We start from the raw sequence: 24,205 nt of genomic DNA on the forward strand, positions 1-24,205 counted from the left end.
CTCCATCCCTTTTGTGCGACTCTCCACCCCCTTGTTCGACTCTCCATCCCTTTTGTGCGACTCTCCACCCCCTTGTGCGACTCTCCACCCCCTTGTGCGACTCTCCACCCCCTTGTGCGACTCTCCACCCCTGTGTGCGACTCTCCACCCCCTTGATCGACTCTCCACCCCCTTGATCGACTCTCCACCCCCTTGTTCGACTCTCCACCCCCTTGTTCGACTCTCCAACCCCTTGTGCGACTCTCCACCCGCTTGTGCGACTCTCCACCCCCTTGTGCGACTCTCCACCCCCTTGTGCGACTCTCCACCCCCTTGTGCGACTCTCCACCCCCTTGTGCGACTCTCCACCCCCTTGTGCGACTCTCCACCCCCTTGTGCGACTCTCCACCCCCTTGTGCGACTCTCCACCCCCTTGTGCGACTCTCCACCCCCTTGTGCGACTCTCCACCCCCTTGTGCGACTCTCCACCCCCTTGTGCGACTCTCCATCCCCCTTGTGCGACTCTCCATCCCTTTTGTGCGACTCTCCATCCCTTTTGTGCGACTCTCCATCCCCGTGTGCGACTCTCCATCCCCGTGTGCGACTCTCCACCCCCGTGTGCGACTCTCCACCCCCGTGTGCGACTCTCCACCCCCGTGTGCGACTCTCCACCCCCGTGTGCGACTCTCCACCCCCGTGTGCGACTCTCCACCCCCGTGTGCGACTCTCCACCCCCGTGTGCGACTCTCCACCCCCGTGTGCGACTCTCCACCCCCTTGTTCGACTCTCCACTCCCTTTTGTGCGACTCTCCATCCCTTTTCTCTCATCCCTTTTGTGCGACTCTCCATCCCTTTTGTGCGAACTCTCCATCCCTTTTGTGCGAACTCTCCATCCCTTTTGTGCGACTCTCCATCCCTTTTGTGCGACTCTCCACCCCCTTTGTGCGACTCTCCACCCCCTTTGTGCGACTCTCCACCCCCTTGTGCGACTCTCCACCCCTTTGTGCGACTCTCCACCCCTTTGTGCGACTCTCCACCCCTTTGTGCGACTCTCCACCCCTTTTGTGCGACTCTCCACCCCTTTTGTGCGACTCTCCACCCCTTTTGTGCGACTCTCCACCCCTTTTGTGCGACTCTCCACCCCTTTTGTGCGACTCTCCACCCCTTTTGTGCGACTCTCCATCCCTTTTGTGCGACTCTCCATCCCTTTTGTTCGACTCTCCATCCCCTTGTTCGACTCTCCATCCCCTTGTTCGACTCTCCACCCCCTTGTTCGACTCTCCATCCCTTTTGTGCGACTCTCCACCCCCTTGTTCGACTCTCCAACCCTTTTGTGCGACTCTCCACCCCCTTGTGCGACTCTCCACCCCCTTGTGCGACTCTCCACCCCCTTGTGCGACTGACTTTCCACCCCCTTGTGCGACTCTCCACCCCTTTGTGTAACTCCGCTTACCTCATCCTTAGGAGCCCTCTACACGGCTCACCACCTGTGCCACTCCAGCACCTGTGCAAGTCACCTCCGAGTCTAGTCACCTTAAAAGCGAGGCAGTGCATCACTACCCTGCAGTCCCTGCAGCCTCTGTAAGACTTGTAGTTGATTTCCTCACCGCTGTGCCTTTTCTCTGTCCCTCTTCCCCCGTTCTACCAGGTGCACGAGGAGTTCAAACAGAACATGGAGAACATCTGCATCGACAACTTGCTAAAAAAGTTTGCTGAGAGCAAAGGGACTGGCAAAGACAAACCAGGTGAGTTCTGTGGCTGCGCCTGTGCACCAGGGATTCAGTACAATGTGGCAGAGAGGAGAGGGCTATGTGCAGCATATAGAGCAAGGTGCTGTCAAATCCTTGTCAGTTCAGTCAGCAAGTGACCAACATCATGACTGCCTCCCCAGGCAAGAAGCACTTCTAAAGGGATTACAGATGTACAAACAGTTGCTATTAGTTGCTAAAAGCTAACTTTTTGACAGCATGTTGTTATTTTAAAAAAACACACATTTTTGAAAAGACAATTGGAACTATTTGGCCAAATGTTGCAAATAACATTTATAGCTTTTGCTGAAAAACTCACTTTTGTTTAAAAGTGAGAACAGTTATTAAAGCCTGAGCTGTTAATTACACTTTAAAAGCTGTGCAGAGTTAGAGTTTTAACTAAAAGTTTCTTACAATTGCAGATTTTCATCTGCTTGAATGTGTTTTCACAGGTTTATTCCTGAGCAGTTAACATAAGTAATAAATGTAACACATGTTGGAAATATCTTGGAATCAGCAACATTTAGGGCACAATTTCCAGAACTTTGCTCAAGCTTTAATGCCCATTTTAGATGTTCCTCAGTGAAACTCCTGATCACTTGATACATCTTGAGCAGGAAGTTACTTCTTTGTGGACTCTAAGAGAAGTCCCAGCGCCCACCCTCTCTCTGCATCAGTGAGGGCTTGTGTGAAGTGGATGCCATGCTCGGTCCAGGAGTGCGCTCTCGTACAGCCCATTGTACTCACATCTGTGATTCTGCTAAAATAGCTGGTGGCACCACATGTGCTCATCATGAATGGAGTACATAAAGTTGCTTAGCTTCTCTCCTCACATACTACATGTATGTCTCACAGGAATTATAGGTTACGCGTTGGCTGAACAAGGGAGGGCGTCCATTTGAAAATATGGACTTAAGCGATGCGGTTTATGGTGCGGACCTGTTTTCATCTTCTGTTTGGGCGTATCAGTGCCATCACACAGCTTTCCCTTTAGATTGCCCACTGTCCAGTCAGGTGCTCAGTAAGCATGCATGGGGTGAGGTGTATATACGTGAGCTTAAGGCTCACAAAACACCATCCCAGTCTCTGTAAGTCTCACTGGGTGATCCTCGTCAGTAGAGCTCACGTGACACACACCCGCTTCCACGGTTCCTGCAGGACTTTTCTGCTCGAATCAAGTCTTGCTCAAGAGCGCGATACAGACGATGTAGTAATGAGTTGCGGGCATTCCAGCAACTATCTCTAGGACAATTCTGACTTCAAAGCACTCTGTCCCTTGCAAACATGACATTTCAGACTGCTTGTCCCTTGGGGCCGGGCGAAGAGTTTAACAAGAAAAGAGGAATGGAGAAAGAACGAGCGCTTGTGCCTCTTAGAAAGAGGCAGGGGACATTCGTACGCCTTTTTCCTTGGCATCCAAGTCACAGTTTCTTGCTTCATTATGCACATATGTAAAACCAGAGGCACCCTTACTGGGTGCATCTTTCTCCCCATCACCGCTGTGCCAGTCTTTGCTCCATCCTACCTGTGCTGTGCCTGCCTCTGATGCCTCACCCTCACTGCTGCGGCAGTCTTGGCTCCACTTACCTCTGCTGTGCCTGCCTCTGATGCCTCACCCTCACTGCTGTGGCAGCCTTGGCTAAACCTACCTGTGCTGTGCCTGCCTCTGATGCCTCACCCTCACTGCTGTGGCAGCCTTGGCTAAACCTACCTGTGCTGTGCCTGCCTCTGATGCCTCACCCTCACTGCTGTGGCTGCCTTGGCTCAACCTACCTGTGCTGTGCCTGCCTCTGATGCCTCACCCTCACTGCTGTGGCTGCCTTGGCTCAACCTACCTGTGCTGTGCCTACCTCTGATGCCTCACCCTCACTGCTGTTTCTTCCTACATTTTGTCTCACCGTCTCCTCTTTCTTTACAGGCTCAGTCGATTTCGACATCTACAGCATCCCTTCAGCGTTGGAAGGTAAGTAGGTCTTCGGGCGATGGTGTTTTGTAAACGCCTACTACTCAGTAATGCGGGAAGCATAGAATGCACAGGAGTGTAGACACAGTGAGCGTCAGTGGAGTATCTGTGTGCAGCCTCTTCTGTCTGCGCTCTGGCCTCTGCTGTCTGAGGAAGACTGATATTGGCATGAATGAGAGAGAAATATTTTTGTAGCAAAGCTCACCTTTAGGCATTGGAGTGGAGAGGGTGCTGGTGAAAGTTTGATTGAAAATGTTTTTAAAGTCCAGTGCACCAGGGTGAGCCACTGCTGTTTGGAGGAGTGTAGCTGTGGCTTGTAAGATTGGAATCTGACCGTGCACTCATTCAATAAATGGTCTCCCTGTGCAGACTTTCTAGAAGAGTGCTAACTACTGTGTGTTGGGGGAGGGGAACAGTGAGGCTTAACTGCACTAGTTTCCCAGCTGTGTGAATCATGTACTGTAGTGGCTGGATGTCAAATATTAATTTTTGTCCGTCCCTTTTTGTCACAGCGTGCTAAAAGCCACCAAACTGTGTGTCTGTCTCTCACACTGCTTCATTTATCACATTACTAAGTGCCGAGTCCCATAATATGATAACCGTCCCTCTGTGGTCATCACACAGAACATGCAAACACTTCCCACACACGATGAACAAGCAAAGAAAGAGAACTCACTTTCAGCCACACACCCTACACAGTGTAGCGTGCTACTCATGTAGACAAGCGCTCCAGCGCCCCATGTGCGGGTAGTAAACACTATATAAATGCTGCAGTAGAATACAATAAGCACATGCAGGCGGTTAGGTTTGGAAACAGTAGAAGAAGAGTGGAATCTGACCTAATGAAAAGAACGAAGAAACCAAAAAGAACGTCTCCTGGAACCCAAGCCCTTTATCCGTCGCGGTGCGAAATGATAAGAACCCAGAAAAATGGCCAAAGACTTGGTAGTGCTAGATGCGATGAAGGGCACATTCCCGCCACTCACAGTTCATCAGAGGTCCCCTGGAGGTGCCCCCCAAAGAGCAGCATTCAGACTAATGCACAAAACAGAAAAACCTGCTTCCTGAAAAAATGTAAAACCGACATGTTGATCTTAAAAATGACCAAGATGCACACTGGATAAGACGTGATGTCTCGATACGTGGACTGCGGTGGAGCGAGGATAGAGAAGATAACATTTTGTTATATGCTGACGATATCCTGATCTATTTGGCGTCCCCACGGGCATCAATTAACAGCCTGCTTAACGTCATTACTAATTTTGGTAAATATTCGGGGTACACTATCAACTGGTCTAAGTCGGTACTCTACGTCTTACATGGCCCCCGCCTAAACTACCTCGTGGATACACGATTGAAGTAGCCACTGTAGGTTTCAAATATCTAGGGGGATCTATATTACACCCGACCCAAAAATATTTTATGATCGAAATCTTCTTGGCCCCCTCCGACGGCTACAAGACGATGTCAAACACTGGAGGTCACTGCCCTTGTCCCTCCTGGGAAGGGCTGCCCTATTTAAAATGCTTGCACTCCCTAGATTTTTATATATGCTCCAAAACTGTCCATTCCCAATTGCCAACACCTATTTTACCGCCATCAAGGGAGAAATCCGCACTTTATTGTGGGATGGAGGAATGCCTCGCATTACCCTCCGGAAACTGACAAAAGGGTGGTACGATGGGGGAATTGCCCTTCCAGATTTACGCCTATATTATTGGGCCACACAACTAGTAGCCACTAACCAATGGAGTCATGGCTCCCCATCTAATCCCGCCTTTCATCTAGAACGCTATCAAACTGAATGAGAGGGCTATCTAGGCGCTCTCTAGTAAGACCCGAAGAGGCCGTTACTTGGGGCCTATGTTGCAAACAGTAACTATCTGGCACCAGACCACCAAACGCTTGGGATGGGCAGACAAACTTACAAAAGCCACACCGCTTTGGTCCTCTCAGCGACTGGGTCTGCTGTGTCACCATACAGGATTCGATAAATGGGACACTATTGGTATTACTAATATAGGGGACTTAATACATGGACAAACTTCTCACCTTCATAGAGCTCCAAACCAAACATGCTTTTGCACCGGGTGAAGTTTTTAGATATTTACAAATTAAACATGCCCTTCTCACCAACAGTCCAGATGTATCCTGTCTGCCAGACTTTTCCCCTTTAGATGACCGATTACTTTCAGAACCGCTCCCAACAAAGGCTGTCTCCTGCACATATCGAAAGCTTTGTAACAACTTACCGGACTCCTTCCAGACTCTTCAGGAAAAGTGGCAGACAATGTGGGGCCACTGGATGAAGACGACTGGCAGACTGCGTTAATGTCCCCCAGGGAAACAGCGATAAATCATCGCTTTCGCCTTATTCAACTAAAAATCCTACCCAGAACCTATCTCTCAGGTTTGTTTCTGGCCAAGATAGGCAGTCGGGCAGACGCACTCTGCCTCAGATGGTGTGGTCAAGATAGTACCTTTTATCATGTCTTGTGGGACTGTCCCGAGATACGCCCTCTATGGAATAATGCAACTAAAAAACATGAGGGACACACTGGTCAAACAGCTTCAATTATCACCACGGTTGGGAATTTTGAATATATGAGAACCCACTGATTTGACGGAAATCGAGCAACAATGGGTGGCATTGGGGTACCTGTTAGTGAAGAGGGCTATAGCAATGCTCTGGGGATCTGATAAACGGCCTTCAACGAATGGATGGGTGGCGGAGATGGACCGATGCATGATAGTGGGGAAGGAGGTCTACAAATTACGAGGTTGCCCCAAGAAGTGGGACAAGAAATGGGGGGGTGGAACACCTTTAGGGGGGAGATTTGTACTTTACCAATGGAAGACATGGCGATGCGCAGACAAACTGAACAATAATCTCCCAACTGTCTAGTTTATGTAACACATGCTTATTGATTTTTTTTTTTTTTACCATATTTGATATGCAATATGATATTGCAATGATGACTCTGTGCTTTCAATTTAATAAAATAGTTATATTAAAAAAAGAAAAATGACCAAGATCTCCTTGGGTTTAAAGCACACAATTCCGAAAGCCTCACTGTCCATATAACAATCCTAGTAGATGTAAGAAATCCCTCTAGGTTTATTAAATCAATCTATTATTAGTTCAGCTTTTAGCCTTTACATAGACTTTGTCCCCCTATGTGTTCACAAATTGCTTGTCACGGATGATATTGGAGCAGGACGAAGGCTGATTTGCATATGGCAGGTCTTGTTTAGTATGGCACAGTGGGTGAAAAATGATGGACAGTAATGCGGCCCAGACAGTCCCCATGGCTGAACTCAGTTCAAGCGTTCCGGCCATCACTTTGTATTTTGTTGTAGAGGACTTGTGGAAATCTCTTCTTCCTTCTTGTATGCACTTGAAGCAGCCACAAGTACTCTGATGCATGTGACATACTACTCCAATCAGGGAAATGAGGTGGTGCTTTGTACCACAGACCCCCCTGAGTTTATTACAGTCAGTCACTGGGTTTCCATCATTGGCGTCTCTGTTGGCTCCACTGACTTTAACCCACGGCCCAGTGCTCTGGTCCATTCGCCGAGGGCCTGCCAGGTCACAGCCATGAGTGTCCTTCCCTCCTGAGGGCTGGGTGAGAGTCACTAATCTCCCCCGCCTACGGATGCCAAGCAAGGCATGGGGGATACATTAGCAAAAATGTTAAAAGGGCGAGAGAAATATCCTTGCTCGTTGGGCCAGTTTGTTCTTCGTTCACAGATAAAAGTCCCGCTTTGAGAATGTTTCTTTGAGCAAGAACGCTTCGCAAACCTGTGTTGCTGGGAAGCGAGCTGCCATCAGTGGGATCTGTCAGTAGAGCGTGTGGTTCTCCCCTAAGGTGCTGAGGTCATTGCTTCTTCCCTCTGGCAGGTCACCTTGGTGAGGTATTGACATTCGCTCCCTGTGACGGTCCATTGGCAGTCGGCCTGGGTGTACATAAGGCCCTTTGTTTTTCTGCAGCAATAGCCAATGGCCCATTGTTTTTCTGCAGCAATAGCCAATGGCCCGTTGTTTTTCTGCAGCACTTGCAAGGCATCAAGTTTATGGGCTCTGTGAAAGGTGTTGGGCCGGGTGAGTGTGGTTCCCATGTGCATATAGCTAGATTGCCTAGTAAGGCATCAAGTTTATGGGCTCTGTGAAAGTGGTGGGCCGGGTGAGGGTGGTTCCCATGTGCATATAGCTAGATTGCCTAGTAAGGCATCAAGTTTATGGGCTCTGTGAAAATGGTGTGCGTATAGGGTGATTAATATTAACTGTGCAGTAGGCGCTTCTCATTAGCATCCTCTTAGCACAATTTTTTTGTTTTTTTCAGGAGTGAAACGAATTCGCGTCAAGCCTTTTCGCATCCCAGGGCTGGGACGAAAGGAGAAGGGGGCGGATTCCGTGTGAGTAGCACTACTTTATTGTTCTGTTTTTTTTATTGTCTGTGCCTTAATGCATTCTGCTTCCTATTGTCTGTGCCTCATCAAAACCTGTTTTATATTGGTTGTTCCTCAGAGGCAATGGTTTCCTATTGGGTGTGCTTCTGGTATGTCTGTCGAGTGTGCTGCACTGCTGTACCTCACTCAGTTCCTTTTCCATTGTCCCTGCCTCATCAAAATCTGTTTTCTATTGGCTGCTCCTCAGTGGGGTCAGTTTCCTATTGGGTGTACCTCTGTTTTGTCTGTCATATTTGCTGTATCTCACACTGTCTGTTTTCCATTGTCTGTGCCTCATCAAGGGCTTTTTGTGGTGGCTGTCCCTAACTGGTGTCTGCTTTCTGGTGTCTGTGGCTCAGCGGTGTGTCCTACTGAGGGTTTGTTTAAATGTTCCCAGTGTTTGTGACTCAGGAAGCTCTGTTGGCTCTGAGCCGTCACTCTGCAAAGTCTGTTTTCGCTTTTTAATACCTTGCTGACTTCCGTTTCCTGTTACTTGGTAATGTTGGTTAAGCTGGTTTGTTACTGGTTATACTTTGAGGTTTTCTTATTGGGAGATCCTGTGGCGGGATTACTGTTAACTAGACTCCTACTGGCTCTTTGAGTGGGTGTGGTTTGACTTTGCTGGTCTTTATTTTCAGGCTTTACATGACACTTTGTTTCCCCCCTACAGGGAGTCTCAGGATGTGGATGGCATGGTAAGTCACCCCTTTTCAGGGCTTTGTACAAACGTTCTTCAAGTGGGGTTGTCACAGTGGTGGTGTGGGGAGAAGGGCGGTCACAAGATGCTGTTAAAGGGCTTGAAAGGAGCAGTCTATGCTCTCTGTATGTAAACAGTAGAAGGAACCATGTGACGGTAACTGGCATAAAACGGTGTATGTGGAACCAGGAGGTGCTCTGAAGGTGCTCAATGCCTGTGGTGTGTGAGAGAATGGGTGCCGCCTTATTGACTGTAGTTGCGGTGATTCATTTGGGGTGAAGTTATTGCTATATGGGGTATCGTGAGGGGGCAGGAGTTGCCATGTGTGGATGGGTAAAAGATGTGGTGTAGGATCGGTCTGATGGTGTTCGAGAGAGGGCGAAAGGTGGTATCGGAGATAGAGTGGAGAAGCAAAGAGTGAACGTGTGAGTGAAGTGTTCAGTCAGTGTTGGGAGTGCTTTGATGAGCTGGGATGGTCTAGGGGTGGTGGTGTGACAAACACTGGTGTAAGATAGATGACGGAGGGTAGTAGGCGTTGTTTGAGGTTCCCGCCCTGAAGATGCCAATCGGTGTTGTGAGGGAGAGTAGCAGGTGCTGGGCGAGGTTCCCGCCTTGAAGATGAGTGGGAGTAGCATGTGCTCGTTGAAGATGAAGTTCTCACCCTGAAGATGCCAAGGAATATAATGATGGAGGGTAGAAGGTGATATGTTAGGATGCGGATCTCGCCCCGAAGAAGCCAAGAAGTTTTGTAAGGTAGTTTAGCAGGTGCTGTTGGAGATGAGGTTCCTGACTTAATTTAATGAAACTTTCTCATCATGAAAACTTCAGCTCATCCCCTGAGTGAACCTGATGCTCAGTCAGTCCAGCCGCCCTAGACCACCTTTCCGGACAAACTAGTGCTGAGGACTAGAGCCACCTTTCTCCCAAGGGTTGTAAGTCCCTTTGATGTTGGACAGTCCATAACACTTCTGATGTTCTGTTCTCCACCTCACCCATCTAAAGAGGAGGAGAGACTGCGTTTGGATCCCTGAAGAGCACAGAGCTTTTACATCGATCATACCAAAGACCATCTGGTAGACGATCAGCTCTTTCTGGGACATAGAAAGGGAAGGCAGTGCAGTAAATGGGCTCGGTCGAGGAGGTCAGCCTTCTGAATTAAGTCCTGAAATGCGTTGGCTTTCAAGTGGCTACTAAAGGATTGAGGGCTTCTTTTACAGGGCCACGGCTGCTACAGATGCGTTGGCACATGGAGGGCCTGTACTCACCATTTATCAGGTCAGACCGTGGCCATCCGTGCACACGTTCAGGAAGCTCTGCCGCCTAGATAGCCAGGTCTGATGGGAAGGACGCTTTGGTGTTCACTCTAGTAGAACATTCTGGTGTGAGCCATTCCACAGACCCACCACTGCCGCAGGTACTGCTTTGGTATTTATTCTTAAGGTGAGAAATCTGCGATTAGAAGTATCCAGCAGAGGAATGAGTTAGTTACCTTCGGTAACTCCCCATTAGATACTCCCACCATCCTCCTACCTCCCTGGTCTGTAGAATGGTCTGTTTTCCGATCTAAAAAAGGTCCCCCATTAGATATCTGCATACTGGCACACATTATTCGTTGGAGCTGCCCGTCTAAGAACAGTGTCAAGTAAGAAATTGTGATCAGTGCACTTGGATAGTGTCAGTAAATGCCCTGGCCATAACGTCTGGGGCAGAAATAAGTTGAGGCGGAGTCACACCACGCTATCTCTCTGCGTTCATGGGGTATGCTGTAAAATCTCCCGAATCCAGTCTGGAGTCTGGGAATATTCTAAATGCTAGAATTCTGTGGTTAGACTTGTTCTTGCCTGTAAATGCATAATCTTCTAAACTCCGGCAAGGTTGGTGATAAAAACTGAAAACTGTACTTTGAAGTTAATATTAAGCATTGGCAAAGCCAAAAGGCGTGGTGTTGGCAGCCAGAATTCTGGTTTTAATGATTGTTTTGCCAAAACTTAATTGTGGTGGATACTACGAGGCCCTCAATCAATTAAAAAAAAAAGAAATATAAAAAACTGGTTACTAGCAAACTTTTTTTTATTCCCAAAAGTATACATTTCTATAGTATTCCCTGGCACTGAACACCTTTGTTTGTATCTACTCCTTGTGAAAAGGTAGGATGCTGTCACTGAGTGAAGTTAGTCAGTGACTGACGTGAGCTGATGCACTGCCCCATGCTTTGTAGTAAATAAATCCGTATTTGTGAAGCACAAACTACTCACCCTTACGGGTCTCAAGGCGCTGGGGGCCGTCGTGGAAATTAAGTGAGCTATTGCCCAGAGTCACATGGTGCTGAGCTGAGCTGCCGACTGCAAGCCCATACAAGTATTTATTTAAATGTTTTGGCTGATGCGAAGTACATCAGGAAACCGCTGCTTCACTCTAACAAGTTGTGGCTTTACTGTTTTACAACTTGTTCACAGTATAGATATGTGTAGCCACCATCAGACAGGCTTTGCCTTTCAGCACCGTTTTGCAAGCACTTTTAGAAGATTCCCAACACTATGTCCTTCTTTGGCATTAGGGTGAGAAATATTAGAGGCATATGTGAATACAGAAAGGTAGCGCTTTCCCAGTGTAAGAGTAGTGCCGATGCGGTAGTTGGACCAGCCTCAGGCAGCCTCCAGTGAGTTTCCTCTCAGCAGAAAATGACTAGTTGTGTGAAAGGTCACGGATGGTGTGGGTGCTTGGTGGTTCGGCTGCATCTCACCTTGGACCGTCGACAACAGCTTAGACTTTTTTCCTTGTTTCTTGTAGAACTGCCCTGATGTGGAAGTTGATGATGAAGGCTTCACTGTGCGACCCGACATTAACCGGAATGATATCCTTAACAGTGTGTATTGGCAGCTGCGTCCAAGTAGGTCGCGTCTGTCCTTGTTGTGCTCTGTCTCTCGTGTGCTTCTTCCCCATCAACATGCCAGAATTATTATCTCCCTTCCAATCCACACCTCTCTCATGTTCCCCCACCACTTGCGTGCAAATAAAAAGAAATCTAAAATTGTATTTTTGAAGGCACTGCAGTTTGAATTCCCATTAGCTGCCGGGTGCGCTGCTACAACAAAAGTGTCTTACCGCTTAAAACGATTTAAAAAAATGTTTCCAATCTAAGTGGGGTCCTCCATCTCAGCTCATTTGGCAATAAAACAAGAATGACGCCCATGCCATTCTTTCGGCGTGCGCACGGATGGTGACACAGACGCAACCATCATAATGAATGCGCATACCTACAGAATGTTCCGTCATTGCACTTTTTATTTTATTGGCTGATGCTGCGCAGCATTGGAACAAAACATTTTTCGTTTTACTGATGCTGTACAGAATCTCAAAAAGCATTGCAAATTTAATAGGTCCCAAAGATGATACCTATTTGTTTTGACAATGCTTGTTTCTTTTTTGTCTAGCAATGTATGAGAGTTCATGTTTTCTTATTCTCTCGTGTGCTGCACACCGCCACTAAAATACCTGTGCTCCCCCCCTTGCTTTCCCTTATCCCGCCCTTAACTTGCATTTCCGTTGGTCCTCCACCCGCAGTGTGGCTGTTTCACTGAGGACCCGTTTGTCGGAGGTTGCCCAGTGGATGGACCTCAACTGCCTGAAACCTAATGCAGGTAAGACCAAGGTCCTTATCGTGGGCAAGCAGCCTTCAATCTGGTCCCCTGCCTGGTGGCCAGATTCGCTTTGACCCCTTCCCCCCCAAAGCCTAGGGTTAAAAATCTAGGCATTTGGTTTGATGAAATCTTAAGTTTGACAGCCAGATCACGGCCTTGTTGGGCCAATGTTTTAGGATTCTAACATCACTCGAGAATATCATCTGGTTCTTGCCTGAATTGGCCAAAATCAGTAGTCCAGGCACTGGTTAGTTCCAAACTTGACTACCGCAATATTTCATATGTGGGAGTTTCTCAATCTTGCTTGATGAGACTTCAGCGTATGCAGAACACCACAGCTCGGTTGCTGCTGAACCTTCCGAGGCAGGCTTCTATGGGCTCACTTTGTAAACTGCACTGGCTCCCTCTGAAGCAACGTCTCTCTTTCAAAACTCTGTGCTGTTGCTAACAGGGCTTTTACTAATGCAGGATCCAGTTATTAGCACCCCCTCATCAAGCCATACTCCCCTTTGAGGCGCCTTAGGTCTTCGGGGGCTCTGCTGGCTATGTTCCCGCTGTGAAGAAAGTTTGCACGGGGGGTAGTTCCTTTAGCTTTTCAGCATCCAAGCTGTGGAACTCCCTTCCCCGTCATTAAAGACAGAATCAGTGTTCCTCAAAAACTTAACCCTGGTTATTCAGATAGGCTGTTTTCTGACTCTTTTAGGCTGTTTGTGTTTCTGGACCATTGAAGCTAGACATTTCCGTGGTAGGATACTTTGAGTGTAGTAACTATGCGCTATATAAATTTCATATAAACACACAAAATGCAGAATAGGTATGGGGCTCAGTGGTGCTCTCATGCGAGGGTAAGAAATGGCTGGAGGGCGTTGGACGGTAGTTGCCCACTCTCATGTGGAGGCTGAATGAAACCATACGGACCCTGTAGTACTCGTCAATATCTTATCCTGCATTGGACATTACCGCACTAAAAGTCGGGGTTACTGATTGCATGGGATGCTTCGAATATGGTGCCTACAGGTCAGCTTTTTGCAGAGGAAGAACAAAAGTTACTTACCTGTAAACTGTGGTTCTCCAGTATTGGTGTCTTTCATAGATTCACATGCTTGAATATTCCCCGTCGTCGAAGTGGGAGTCCCACGGTACATAACATAGCATTGTAGTAATAACATAAGCCAATATAGGCATAAAAGAAAGTAAAACCATAGAGTTTTTATGGATAGACAACTTGTCACTTCTATAACATATTACTATCATTATGCTTTAGTCCAAATTCCAACCAATCAGGCGTCCGCACCCTCTTAGAATGTTCTCCTCAGAGGCTCAGGCCCTCAGATTTTCATAGCATAAGAGTGATATAGAGTCAAGGAGAAAAAAGAGCCTCTGAGGGGAGGAGGGTGGGTCGCATGTGAATCTATGAAAGACACCAATACCGGAGAACCACAATTTACAGGTAAGTAACGTTTGTTCTTCACCAGTATTGGGGTGTCTTTCATAGATTCACATGCTTGAATAAGAGTAGTGAGCAGTGATATCAGAACAATACAAGGTAAATAAGAATCAATGTAACCACACTACCCAGTTCGAAAAGACTATAGGTATATAAATATAAACACATATATAGATATAAATAGATATATAAAAACAACAAAAGTACTTTGTATACAGGAGTAGAGGGAAGCATCAGAGGCTCACCTTATTTAAAAAGATTACAAAGGACTGCCTGTCTCACAGCTGTGTCAGTGTTGTCAGCAGCATCCAGACAGTAGTGTCTTGTAAAGGTGATTCTGCTGGACCATGTTGCACCTCTGCAGATGTGTTGAAGAGGCACCCCAGCAAATAGCGCAGTGGAAGAGGATACCTTTCTGGTAGAATGTGCTCGAACAGTTGCCGTAAGTGGTTTTCCAGCTTGTTGATGGCAAAAGGCAATTGTAGTAGATATCCAGCTTGCAATTGGTTATTTGGTGACCGGATGACCCTTTCGCATCCGTCCGTTGGCCACAAAAAGTTGTTCATTCTGACGAATAGTAGCCGGTTTTTTTAAGGTAACATTTCAGACATCTCTTGGCGTCTAAAGAATGAAGTGTCTTCTCTGCAGGAGTTTGAGGATTAGGGAAAAACGTTTTTAAAATAACTGGTTCATTGAGGTGGAAATCCGATGGCACCTTGGGGATAAAGGCCAGATTGTTGCGGAGCAAGACAGAGTCTTGGATAAATTGAAGAAAAGGCGGTTTAGTAGTAAACGCCTGAAAGTCACTGACCCGGCGAGAGGAAGTAAGAGCCAGGAGTAGAGAAGTCTTCCAAGTAACGTATTTGAGATTGACTTTATGGATTGGCTCAAACGGGGGTTTCATGAGCTGTGCTAACACAATGTTCAAATGCCAAGGTGGAGGTGGCCGACGAATTGGAGGAAACATTTGAAAAAGACCCCTGAAGAGCTGTTGAATTACTCTTGAAGAGTAAAGAGAGTTAGAGCCATCTTGACGAAACCGTGAGATTGCTGCTAGCAAAACTTTAAGGGTAGAATACGAGAGGCCTGATTTTGCCAGGTGTAAAAAGAAAGGCAAGAGTTGCTCTGGCATGGAATGAATAGGATGTACTTGAGCTTCATTGCACCATAGACATAATCTTTTCCATTTGAGTTTATATGTTTTCACAGTTGAAGCTACTCTAGCCTTAGCCAAGACCTCTCTACACTCTAAAGGAATGTCCAAATTTACAAATTCATAGTGCTCAGGTTCTAAGCCGCTAAACTTAGAGATGCTGGATCGGGATGACAAATTTGGCCGTGTTCCATAGTCAGAAGATTTGGAAGAGGGCGAAGAATGATCGGATCGCACTGTGACAGGAGCAGGAGTTCCGTGAACCAGATTTGTCGAGGCCACCGGGGGGCTATTAGAATAATGTGACAGGGTTCCTTCCTCATTTTTCGCAGAACTTTGGGGACTAGAGGTATCGGTGGAAAAGCGTAGGCATATATTTTCGACCAGTTCATCAAGAAGGCATTCCCGCAAGACTTGGGTTGCGGAAGCCAACTTGCGTAGAACAGGCATTTGCGGTTCAGATGTGTTGCAAACAGATCCAAATTCAGGGAACCCCATAACCGAAAAATGTGATCCAGTTTGGGTTGATGTAATTCCCACTCGTGATTGGTCATGGATGACCTGCTTAGGGAATCCGCAAGATTGTTCGACGCTCCCGGAACATGAACTGCTGTGAGGACGATGTGATGTTGAATTGCCCAATCCCAAATTTGTTGAGCCTGAAGGGACAGCAAGATGGACCTTGTGCCTCCTTGTTTGTTGATGTAGTGCATGCACATTGTGTTGTCCGTTCGGATCAACACCGAGGCTCCTCGTATGATGCTGCGAAAAGCTTTCAAAGCCAGAAAAATGGCCAGTACCTCCAGCAGGTTGATGTGCCATGTCTGTTGTTGAATATTCCGTTTCCCTTTTACAGTTGGTCCTTGCAAGTGCGCGCCCCAACCCTCGAGAGATGCGTCTGTCGTGAGAGTGAAATTTGGAGTGTCCACCAGGAATGGACGACCTGAAGGGACATTTTCTTCGAGAGTCCACCACAAAAGAGCTCTTTTCATTCAAGATGTGACTTTGACTATATCGCTGAAGGATCCCGAGACTTGAGCCCATTGTCTGTCCAATTCCTCCTGGATAGGTCTCATTTTCAGTCGGCAGTGAGGGACTAGAGGAATGCAGAAGGACAACATTCCTAGGAAAGATTTCAACTGTCGGACAGAAACAGACTCTTTTAGACGGATGGAAGCTGCTAGATTGCAAAGGCGTAGACGTATTGCGTGCGACACAAAAGCTTTTGCTTGCTTGATGTCTAGAATGGCTCCCAAGAACAGTCTGTGTTGAGCTGGGAGAAATTGAGACTGGTCCATGTTGAATGTGAGGCCCAGGGATTGGAAGAGGGACCTGCAGAAAAGAGTTTGTTTGGATGCCTGTTCGAACGACCTTGCCTTCAGCAGGCAGTCGTCTAAGTATGGAAAGATTTGCACTCCTTGTAGGTGAAGGTAAGCTGCCACCGGTGCAAGCACTTTTGTAAACACTCGGGGAGCGGAACGAAGGCCGAATGGAAGAACTTTGAATTGAAAGTCTTTTCCGGCCACTCTGAATCTGAGAAAGTTTCTGTGCCTCGGCAGAATGGGAAGATGAGAATAAGCATCTTGAAGATCCAAAGTTGTCATATACTCTCCTTGGGATAGAAAAGGAAGATCCTCCTGAAGGGACAACATGCGAAAAGTTTGTTTTTTGATGTATTTGTTCAGGGCACGTAGGTCCAAGATTGGGGTGCCACTCTCCCGACTTTTTCTGTATGAGGAAGAACCTTGAATAAAATCCTCTGCCCTTCTGTAGTTTTGGCACCACTTCGATCACGCCCTTTCTTAATAAAATTTTGAGTTGATTTAAAAGTTCCTTTAGGTGTGCAGTAGAGGGACCTTTTGGTGGAGAATTGGGAGGAATCTTTACAAATTCCAATGCGTGTCCCATGGGCACAATATCCAGAACCCATTGATCGGTAGTAATTAGTGACCATTTGGAGTAGAAGTGGGAGATTTGACCTCCAACTCTTGAAAAAGCGGGAGGACTCTGTTATGGTGAATGGGGAAAGTCATTGTTTTTGGAAGGAATCCTTTCCTCTGCATTGTCTGTAGGACGAAGAATGCTGTTGTCTATATGATTGCTGATTCTGGGAGGAGTAGCGGTGTTGTCCTTGTCTATATTGATTGGAGTTTCCTCAAAAGGAAGAAGAGGAGCCACGTCCTCTTGCACCTCGAAAAGGCTGCTTTTTAAACTGTAGAGTTCCGAGAGCACGGGCAGTGTCGGTGTCCTTTTTTTATTGTTTGAAGGGCATCGTCGATATGTTGGCCAAACAATGATTCACCGTCGTAAGGCATGTCCAATATTTTTGTCTGTACCTCTTGACGGAAGGACGTGGCCTTTAGCCAGCCCTGACGCCTGAGGACTGCTGCACCAGCCAAAAGACGGAAACCAGCGGAAGACACATCAATAGCACAATCAATAATTTCCGAGGAAATTCTTTCTCCTTCTTGAAGAAATTTGAATGCCTCTGCGTTAGACACCTCTGGTATGAGATCTACAAGTGATGATATGTCAGACCACATTTGGCGGTCGTAACGGCCCAAGATAGCTAAAGAATTGGCTGCACGAACTGTAGTTGCCGCCATAGTGGAAAACTTCTTGCCAATACCATCCAGGCGTCTACCCTCTCGGTCTGGCGGTGCAGATAATGGAGATGATGGGTTTCTGGCCCGACGCTGTGCTGCCTGAGTAATAATGAAATCAGGCTTTGGTTGCGAAATGAGACAAGCAGGTGAATTTGCAGGGGCTTGTATTTCTTATTCAGCCTCGGGAGAACAACTGGAATAGAATTAGGATTTTGCATGAGCTTGAGGCCCTCTTGCCAAATAAAATCGATGATGGGAATAGAATGGACTTGTTTTTGAGGCTGATCTTTAAAATCATATAGGAAACAATCTTCCTCTCTGGTGGTCATAGGAAGGTGGAATCTTTTTGCTGCTCTTTCCATGAATAAATGAAAACCACCTATGCCGACTGGTGGAGAATCCAGAGGAGCTGGAGCAGCGGGAGACAAGTGTTTGAATCTGATAGTTGTCCCATTCAGAAAGAAGGGATCCATCATCCAGCTCACCGTCTTCCTTGTCACCTTCATCATCATTCTCGTCGTCATTGTCCTCCTCTATGATTTGAGGAGCATCGTGATGTTGAATTCTGGTCGCCGACGTAGGTGTGGTAACTGATTCTCTAGTAGGAAGAGGTTGTGGAGGTACTTGCGGCGTTGGAGAAGTATGTACTGGATGTGGAAAACGGCGGTAGTAATCATCCAACATGAACTGGAGTTTGCAAATAAGAGTTAAAGGTATCTATGCCATAGGAAGTTCCTGCGCAGGTTGTGTGTCACAAGTAGAAAAATCCTCTTCTTGTAGGTCATCATCATCAGAGTCCTGACATTTTATTATTTATTTATTTATGTCATTTGTAGAGCGCTTGAATCACCCCAGATGGGATATCTCTGCGCTGAGGACTAATAGAGGTGATGACTTAAGTGTTTAGAAAAGTGATGTTTTGAGTTTTTTCCTAAAGGTCAGGGAGTCAGTGCAGAGGCGAATGTCCAAAGGTAGTTGGTTCCAAAGATGAGGGACTAGGTAGGAGAATGCTTTGCCTCCTAGTCTGGTTTGTTTTATCCGTGGAATGGTAAGAAGGCCCTTTCCTTTTGAGCGGAGGGTACGTGATGGTGTGTGTCTGACTAGTTTGTCTGCCAGATATGTTGGTCCCATTTGGTTTAGGCCTTTGAACACCATACAGCAGATTTTAAATTGAATTCTTTTGCGTATTGGTAACCAGTGTAGTTTGTGGAGAAGGGGGAGAGAGGTGGCTCAATAAGGTGCACTGGCTACCAGACGAGTTGCTGTGTTCTGGACCACCTGTAAGCTGTTCAAGGAGGATTCTTTGGCAGCGATTAGCACAGCATTGCTGAAGTCCAGACGGCTGAGTACTAAAGCGTGTACCAGAGTTTTCTGAGTGGAAGGGGGGAGGAAGTGAAAAACCTTATAAGAATTTCAGAGGGACTGTGAGCAGCCCGAAATCTGTCGCCATCCTCTGATTCCTCATCGTCAGAAGAAAATAATTCAGCTGGAGGTTGAGAAGTAGTTTGAATTGGCATTAGGGTATCCAAAGAGGAATGTCGCCGTTGAAGCAAAGTGCTTGAAGCCTTCAGTGGTACTAGATCCATGCAGTTGTAGCCGTTACCGTCGATGATAAACGTAATTGTTGAGACATCGTTGACGACGAAGCCACCGTCGTCGAAGCCACCGTCTACGACGAAGCCACCGTCGACGAATGCTTTTTCCTATGTTTGCTTGCCGCAGTCGACGAAGTCAAAGGCACTGTAAACGTAATAGGTCTCACCTTAACAGATACCAACGTCGACGGTGAAGATGCCGACGACAGGATCATAGCTGGCTTCATAGACACAGAAGTTGAAATTGTCGATGTAGACGCGACGACAGCAGCTCTCGACGGAGGAAGCGACGATGAGCTAGTCGACGAAATAGGCAGTTTCTGAGGTAAAAACTGCGCAGATGGAGTCTTTGACGCCTGAGAATCAGATCTCGGGGGCGTAGAAGGTGCAGAAAGACTCAGAGGGGAAGAAATCACCCCTTTTGAAGTTTGGATAGTGGGCTTATCCACATGATGTTTAGGTTTTGGAGAAACCTTTTGATACTCACTGGTCCTTTTCAAGGATGAATATGTCTTGATTGATGACACACTCTCCACTTCTGAGAGAGGGTTCTCTGAATTCTTCAACTTCTGTAGCCACAGAAGGAGACGCCCTTCTCTGTCCTTTAGAGTCTTCTGAGAGAAGGTTCTACATATTTTACAATCCTTTACCTGATGTTCAGGATATAGGCAATAGATGCATTTTTTATGAGGGTCTTCAGAATGAAGTCTCTATTTACCACAGTTTCCACAAGGTCTGAAGAGGGATTTCTTGGTGGTAGACATCATAAAGCTAACTTTCTGAGAAGAAATGAGAAGAAGACTGAGCTTAGCTCAGGGAGACTCCCTTCACACGACATGCAGTAGAAAATCTGAGGGCCTGAGCCTCTGAGGAGAACATTCTAAGAGGGTGCTGACACCTGATTGGCTGGAATTTGGACTAAAACATAATGACAGTGATATGTTATAGAAGTGACAAGTTGTCTATCCATAAAAGCTCTATGGTTTTACTTTCTTTTATGCCTATATTGGCTTATGTTATTATTACATTGCTATGTTATTGTGGCGGAGTCTCGGGGACAGAGTCGGCTACCAGACCAGGATGATGTAAAGCAGGTTTTATTTTGTACAACACTTTCTTTTGGCGGGCTGCACGTCGGGACGTTGTCGATGAGGGGGACGCTGGTTTGCTTCTTCTTGACGACTCCAGGCTGAGATGCAGGGGGTTGGTTGATTCACCACTCTATACGTGTCTGGACTGTCCTTCCCTCGTGGTGGTTGCGTCTCGGGTGGTACAGGATGACCCCGTGGAGTGGCCCAGGAAAACAAATGAAAAAAAGAAACCAAGTATTAGGACAACCGTCCTTTACTACTGACAATAGGGACCGGGAGTGAAGGAAACCGAGTGCGTAAGTGCTTTTCTTACTCCGACTCGTGTACGAGGACTTAGTGCTCAGTGAGGGGGGGGGTTTCAGTACACACGTGATATATACACTGGCTATTGGTACGGGTGCTCACAGCGTAGGCGGTGTCCTTCTGCCCACCCAGCCCGCTACCCTTCCCCGTACCTGTTCGAGCCACGCTCCTCCCGTGGGAACGTGGCGGGTCGGCTCGAGGTGTCGTTGGCCTCCTGGCTTGATGGGCTCCTCTCCTCTCGTCTCCTCCTCTGGCGTGTTCCTCTCTCCTCCTCTCCAATCCGACTCTCGACTCTCCCTTCGTCTCCACTCCAACTCTCCTTCTGCCTCCAGGGAAACGCCGTCCGTCGTCTTCCGGGATTCCTCTGGCTTTGTAACACCCCCCCCCTCGTGACGTCAGCAGGGGGTGGGGTCTCGTCGTACTGATAGGCCGAATTAAAGGAACCACGATCTGTTTCATGTGTCCCACTTTGCGGAGGATACAGATACCATTCGTCCGATGTGCAGGGTACTGCTGGTTGCTGTAGGGGAAGAGAGGGGGGCACAAGATCGCCCTGTGAACATAGTTTCCAGGGACTCGTTGCTGCCTCGGCTATCTTCTCCGCCCCGTCACAGTTATGTACCGTGGGACTCCCACTTCGACGATGGGGAATATTCAAGCATGTGAATCTATGAAAGACACCCTAATACTGTAGAATTTAGGCTTCAGCAATTAGCGTAGCTACAGCCTACTCCCCGAGACATGAACTGTTGGCAGTGGAAGCAAACCAGAAGATGATGCAGTCATGATGACTCTACTGCATGGTCATAGTCCTGAGAAAGCAGCTTAGAACCCTATAAATGGACAATGCTAATTACCTAGTAAAGCCTCTAGACTAGTGCTTCCCAAACTTCTTAGAACCACAACCCAATTTTTAGAGCTACACATGTTTGCGACGTACCTAGCTTTAACAGTTATTAGGCGGGGTGATTTTTAATGTAATTCTAGACATGTTTTCAAAATGCTGTGAATAACTAATATAACATGCCGTTGCAATTTATGTCAGAACCTTGACCACGCCCTTCGATATGCTTTTGTGGGACTGTGGCCAAGATATTGATCTGCCCATAGAAGTGGCAGATGGTGAACTGAACTGGAGCTGGAACACCTTTCAGAGTGTGTTGCTGGCTTGTGGCAATTGTTCACTAAAATCACAAGCCTTATGAAAAATCTTGGTTTTGATACCAGTGATTTTTAACACATTTCTGAAAGAAATTTGTATTCAAATGAGGCCCAGCGGTGCACTTTGAACAAATAAATATACAGGCAATGAAGGTGCAAAAAGTCTTATTTCAACCTCGGTGGAGGGAAAAACATCAACGTGTTTGGCAGTCAGCGCCTTGTTCACAACATTGACCACCATTTTTAAAGTGACTTCAATACAAAGTAAAACGGAAGTGAAAAAAGAACACATAGAAGACAGACCGGCCTGGTTTGTCAAGCGTAAGCGCCATCTTGACTAGTGAACAGTCATCATAGTAATACATACAGAATTAAATAAGATCGTCCTGCAGTTCACTCAAGGTGCAGCGCTCATGTTACTATGACATAGTATAAACATAAGATCTCTTAATCCTATACGGTTCCAGTGGGCTTGTGCCGGGAGGAATTATAAAGAAATAAACATATACATAATCTAAATCAAAACAATACCATAAATTCGGTAACTTCTATAAAGCTTCATATCGTAATGCACATGCAATTCGTACTGTTAAATCATTGATGTCACTCTAATAATGCCCAAGTGGGCTTGTTGGATGTAAGCGCCATCTTAGCAGTTACACTACCTGCATATTAATGCATATAGTAAGATGTAAGACCGTCTACATTCCAAAAATAAATGCAGTGCTCATGGTACTATAAAAGTGTGAAAAATAATATATAAACATAAGATCACAGTTCAAAACCTATAAAGCCTCTGTGGGCCTGTCCCTGATAAGATGATAAACAAATGGGCATAGTCTTAAATCCAAACAATTCCATACATTTGGTATGTTCTATTCAAATGTGAATTGTAGTGCACATACCTTTTATAATGCTGTCATTTATTGTCACAAAAATAATACCCAAGTGGGCATGCAGGTCGTACAGATGGTGTCATACATCCTTACTCAGTGACAATCACTCTGCCTAACTTCTCTCAAAGTGCTTCCAGGTTGAATTTCTGGAAAAAAACATATCAATCAAAATAACATTAAAATTCTGTATAGAATAGACAGTCAAAGAGATTGCAGCTCTGGCAGAAACTCGAAAACAGAATTAGAGGCTCACATGCATCGCTTCATCAATATTGAGGCCAAACGGTTCCTTACACTCCATTTTTAAAATGTACCTTGGCTCAAGCCTCCTGAGCGCCCTTTCTCTGTTACCACCTCTCATCTGCCTGGGCACACAATCTACCACCCAGTACTTAAGTAGGCTGTGAACACCCTGGTGTACTTTCTGAAAATGGCGGGCCACCGGATAGTCAACATCCACATTTTTGATTGCTCTCAAATGTTGCAGGATTCGTTTTTGGGCCGGCAGTATAGTGCTGCCAATATAAGTCTTAGGAGAAGAAAACAAGTTACTTACCTGTAACTACAGTTATCCAGTATTGGGGTATCTTTCATAGATTCACATGCCTGAATCATTCCCCGTCGCCGAGGCGGGAGTCCCCGGTAAATAAAAAAGTAGTGCCAAAATGCTAGTAGTAGTAGTAGGCCCAAAGAAAAGGCCCAAAGCCTGTATCTTAGCAGCCTATCTACCTCATTATGCAAAAAGAACCAAGAATTTGGTAACAACCAATCAGACACCAGCACCCTTCTAGAACCCTCTCAGCAGAGCCAGTTCTCCTCAGATTTTCGTAGCACAAGTGGGAAGTGAACGTCCCAAATTATATAGAACTGACTCTACGGGGAGGAGGGTGGGTGCATGTGAATCTATGAAAGATACCAATACTGGATAACTGTAGTTACAGGTAAGTAACTTGTTTTCTTATCCAGTATTGGGGTATCTTTCATAGATTCACATGCCTGAATCAGAATAGCGAGCAGTATACCAAGTATACAGTCGTTTGCGGATGGCGGGAGACTAGTGCTGATACTCCCTAATTGCATCCACAGCTTGTTAACAAGAGGTATAAGAAAAGATCTTAAAATTCAAAATATGCCATCTATAAAGAGAAAAGCATGTTAACATGAAAGCAAATCATCATTGTAACACATTGCATTGTTATATTAAAGATATCAACATCTTACATATTAAAATATGAAAAAAGGGTACCTGAAGGTATCTCAAAGAAACAGATGTCGTAGTACAGCTTGCCCAACTGCTGCATCATCACGATGCGTAGATTGGAGGCAGTAATGTCTGGTAAAAGTGTGGACATTTTTCCACGTCGCAGCACGGCAGATATTTTCCAGAGTCACACCAGCAAACAATGCTGTAGACGCTGCTACTGTCCTCGTGGAATGGGCCTTGGGTTTCCTCAACAGAGGCCTGTGAGCCTT

At 46.5% G+C, this 24,205-nt stretch overlaps 1 protein-coding gene across 4 annotated transcripts in view; it reads left to right on the forward strand.

Annotated features, from left to right (window-relative positions):
• Positions 1-24,205, forward strand: part of FCHO1 (FCH and mu domain containing endocytic adaptor 1) — a 228,030-nt gene that overhangs the window by 92,911 nt on the left and 110,914 nt on the right. For all 4 annotated transcript variants that reach the window (XM_085639705.1, XM_085639708.1, XM_085639709.1 and 1 more), the window contains exons 10-14: positions 1,628-1,724; positions 3,646-3,690; positions 8,037-8,109; positions 8,813-8,837; positions 11,630-11,693. In XM_085639705.1, the coding sequence (XP_085495831.1) occupies positions 1,628-1,724; positions 3,646-3,690; positions 8,037-8,109; positions 8,813-8,837; positions 11,630-11,693 (304 nt within the window). The remainder of the gene's footprint in view (positions 1-1,627; positions 1,725-3,645; positions 3,691-8,036; positions 8,110-8,812; positions 8,838-11,629; positions 11,694-24,205) is intronic.

Source organism: Triturus cristatus, chromosome 12 (genome assembly GCF_964204655.1).
Source record: "Triturus cristatus chromosome 12, aTriCri1.1, whole genome shotgun sequence".
NCBI lineage: Eukaryota > Metazoa > Chordata > Amphibia > Caudata > Salamandridae > Triturus > Triturus cristatus.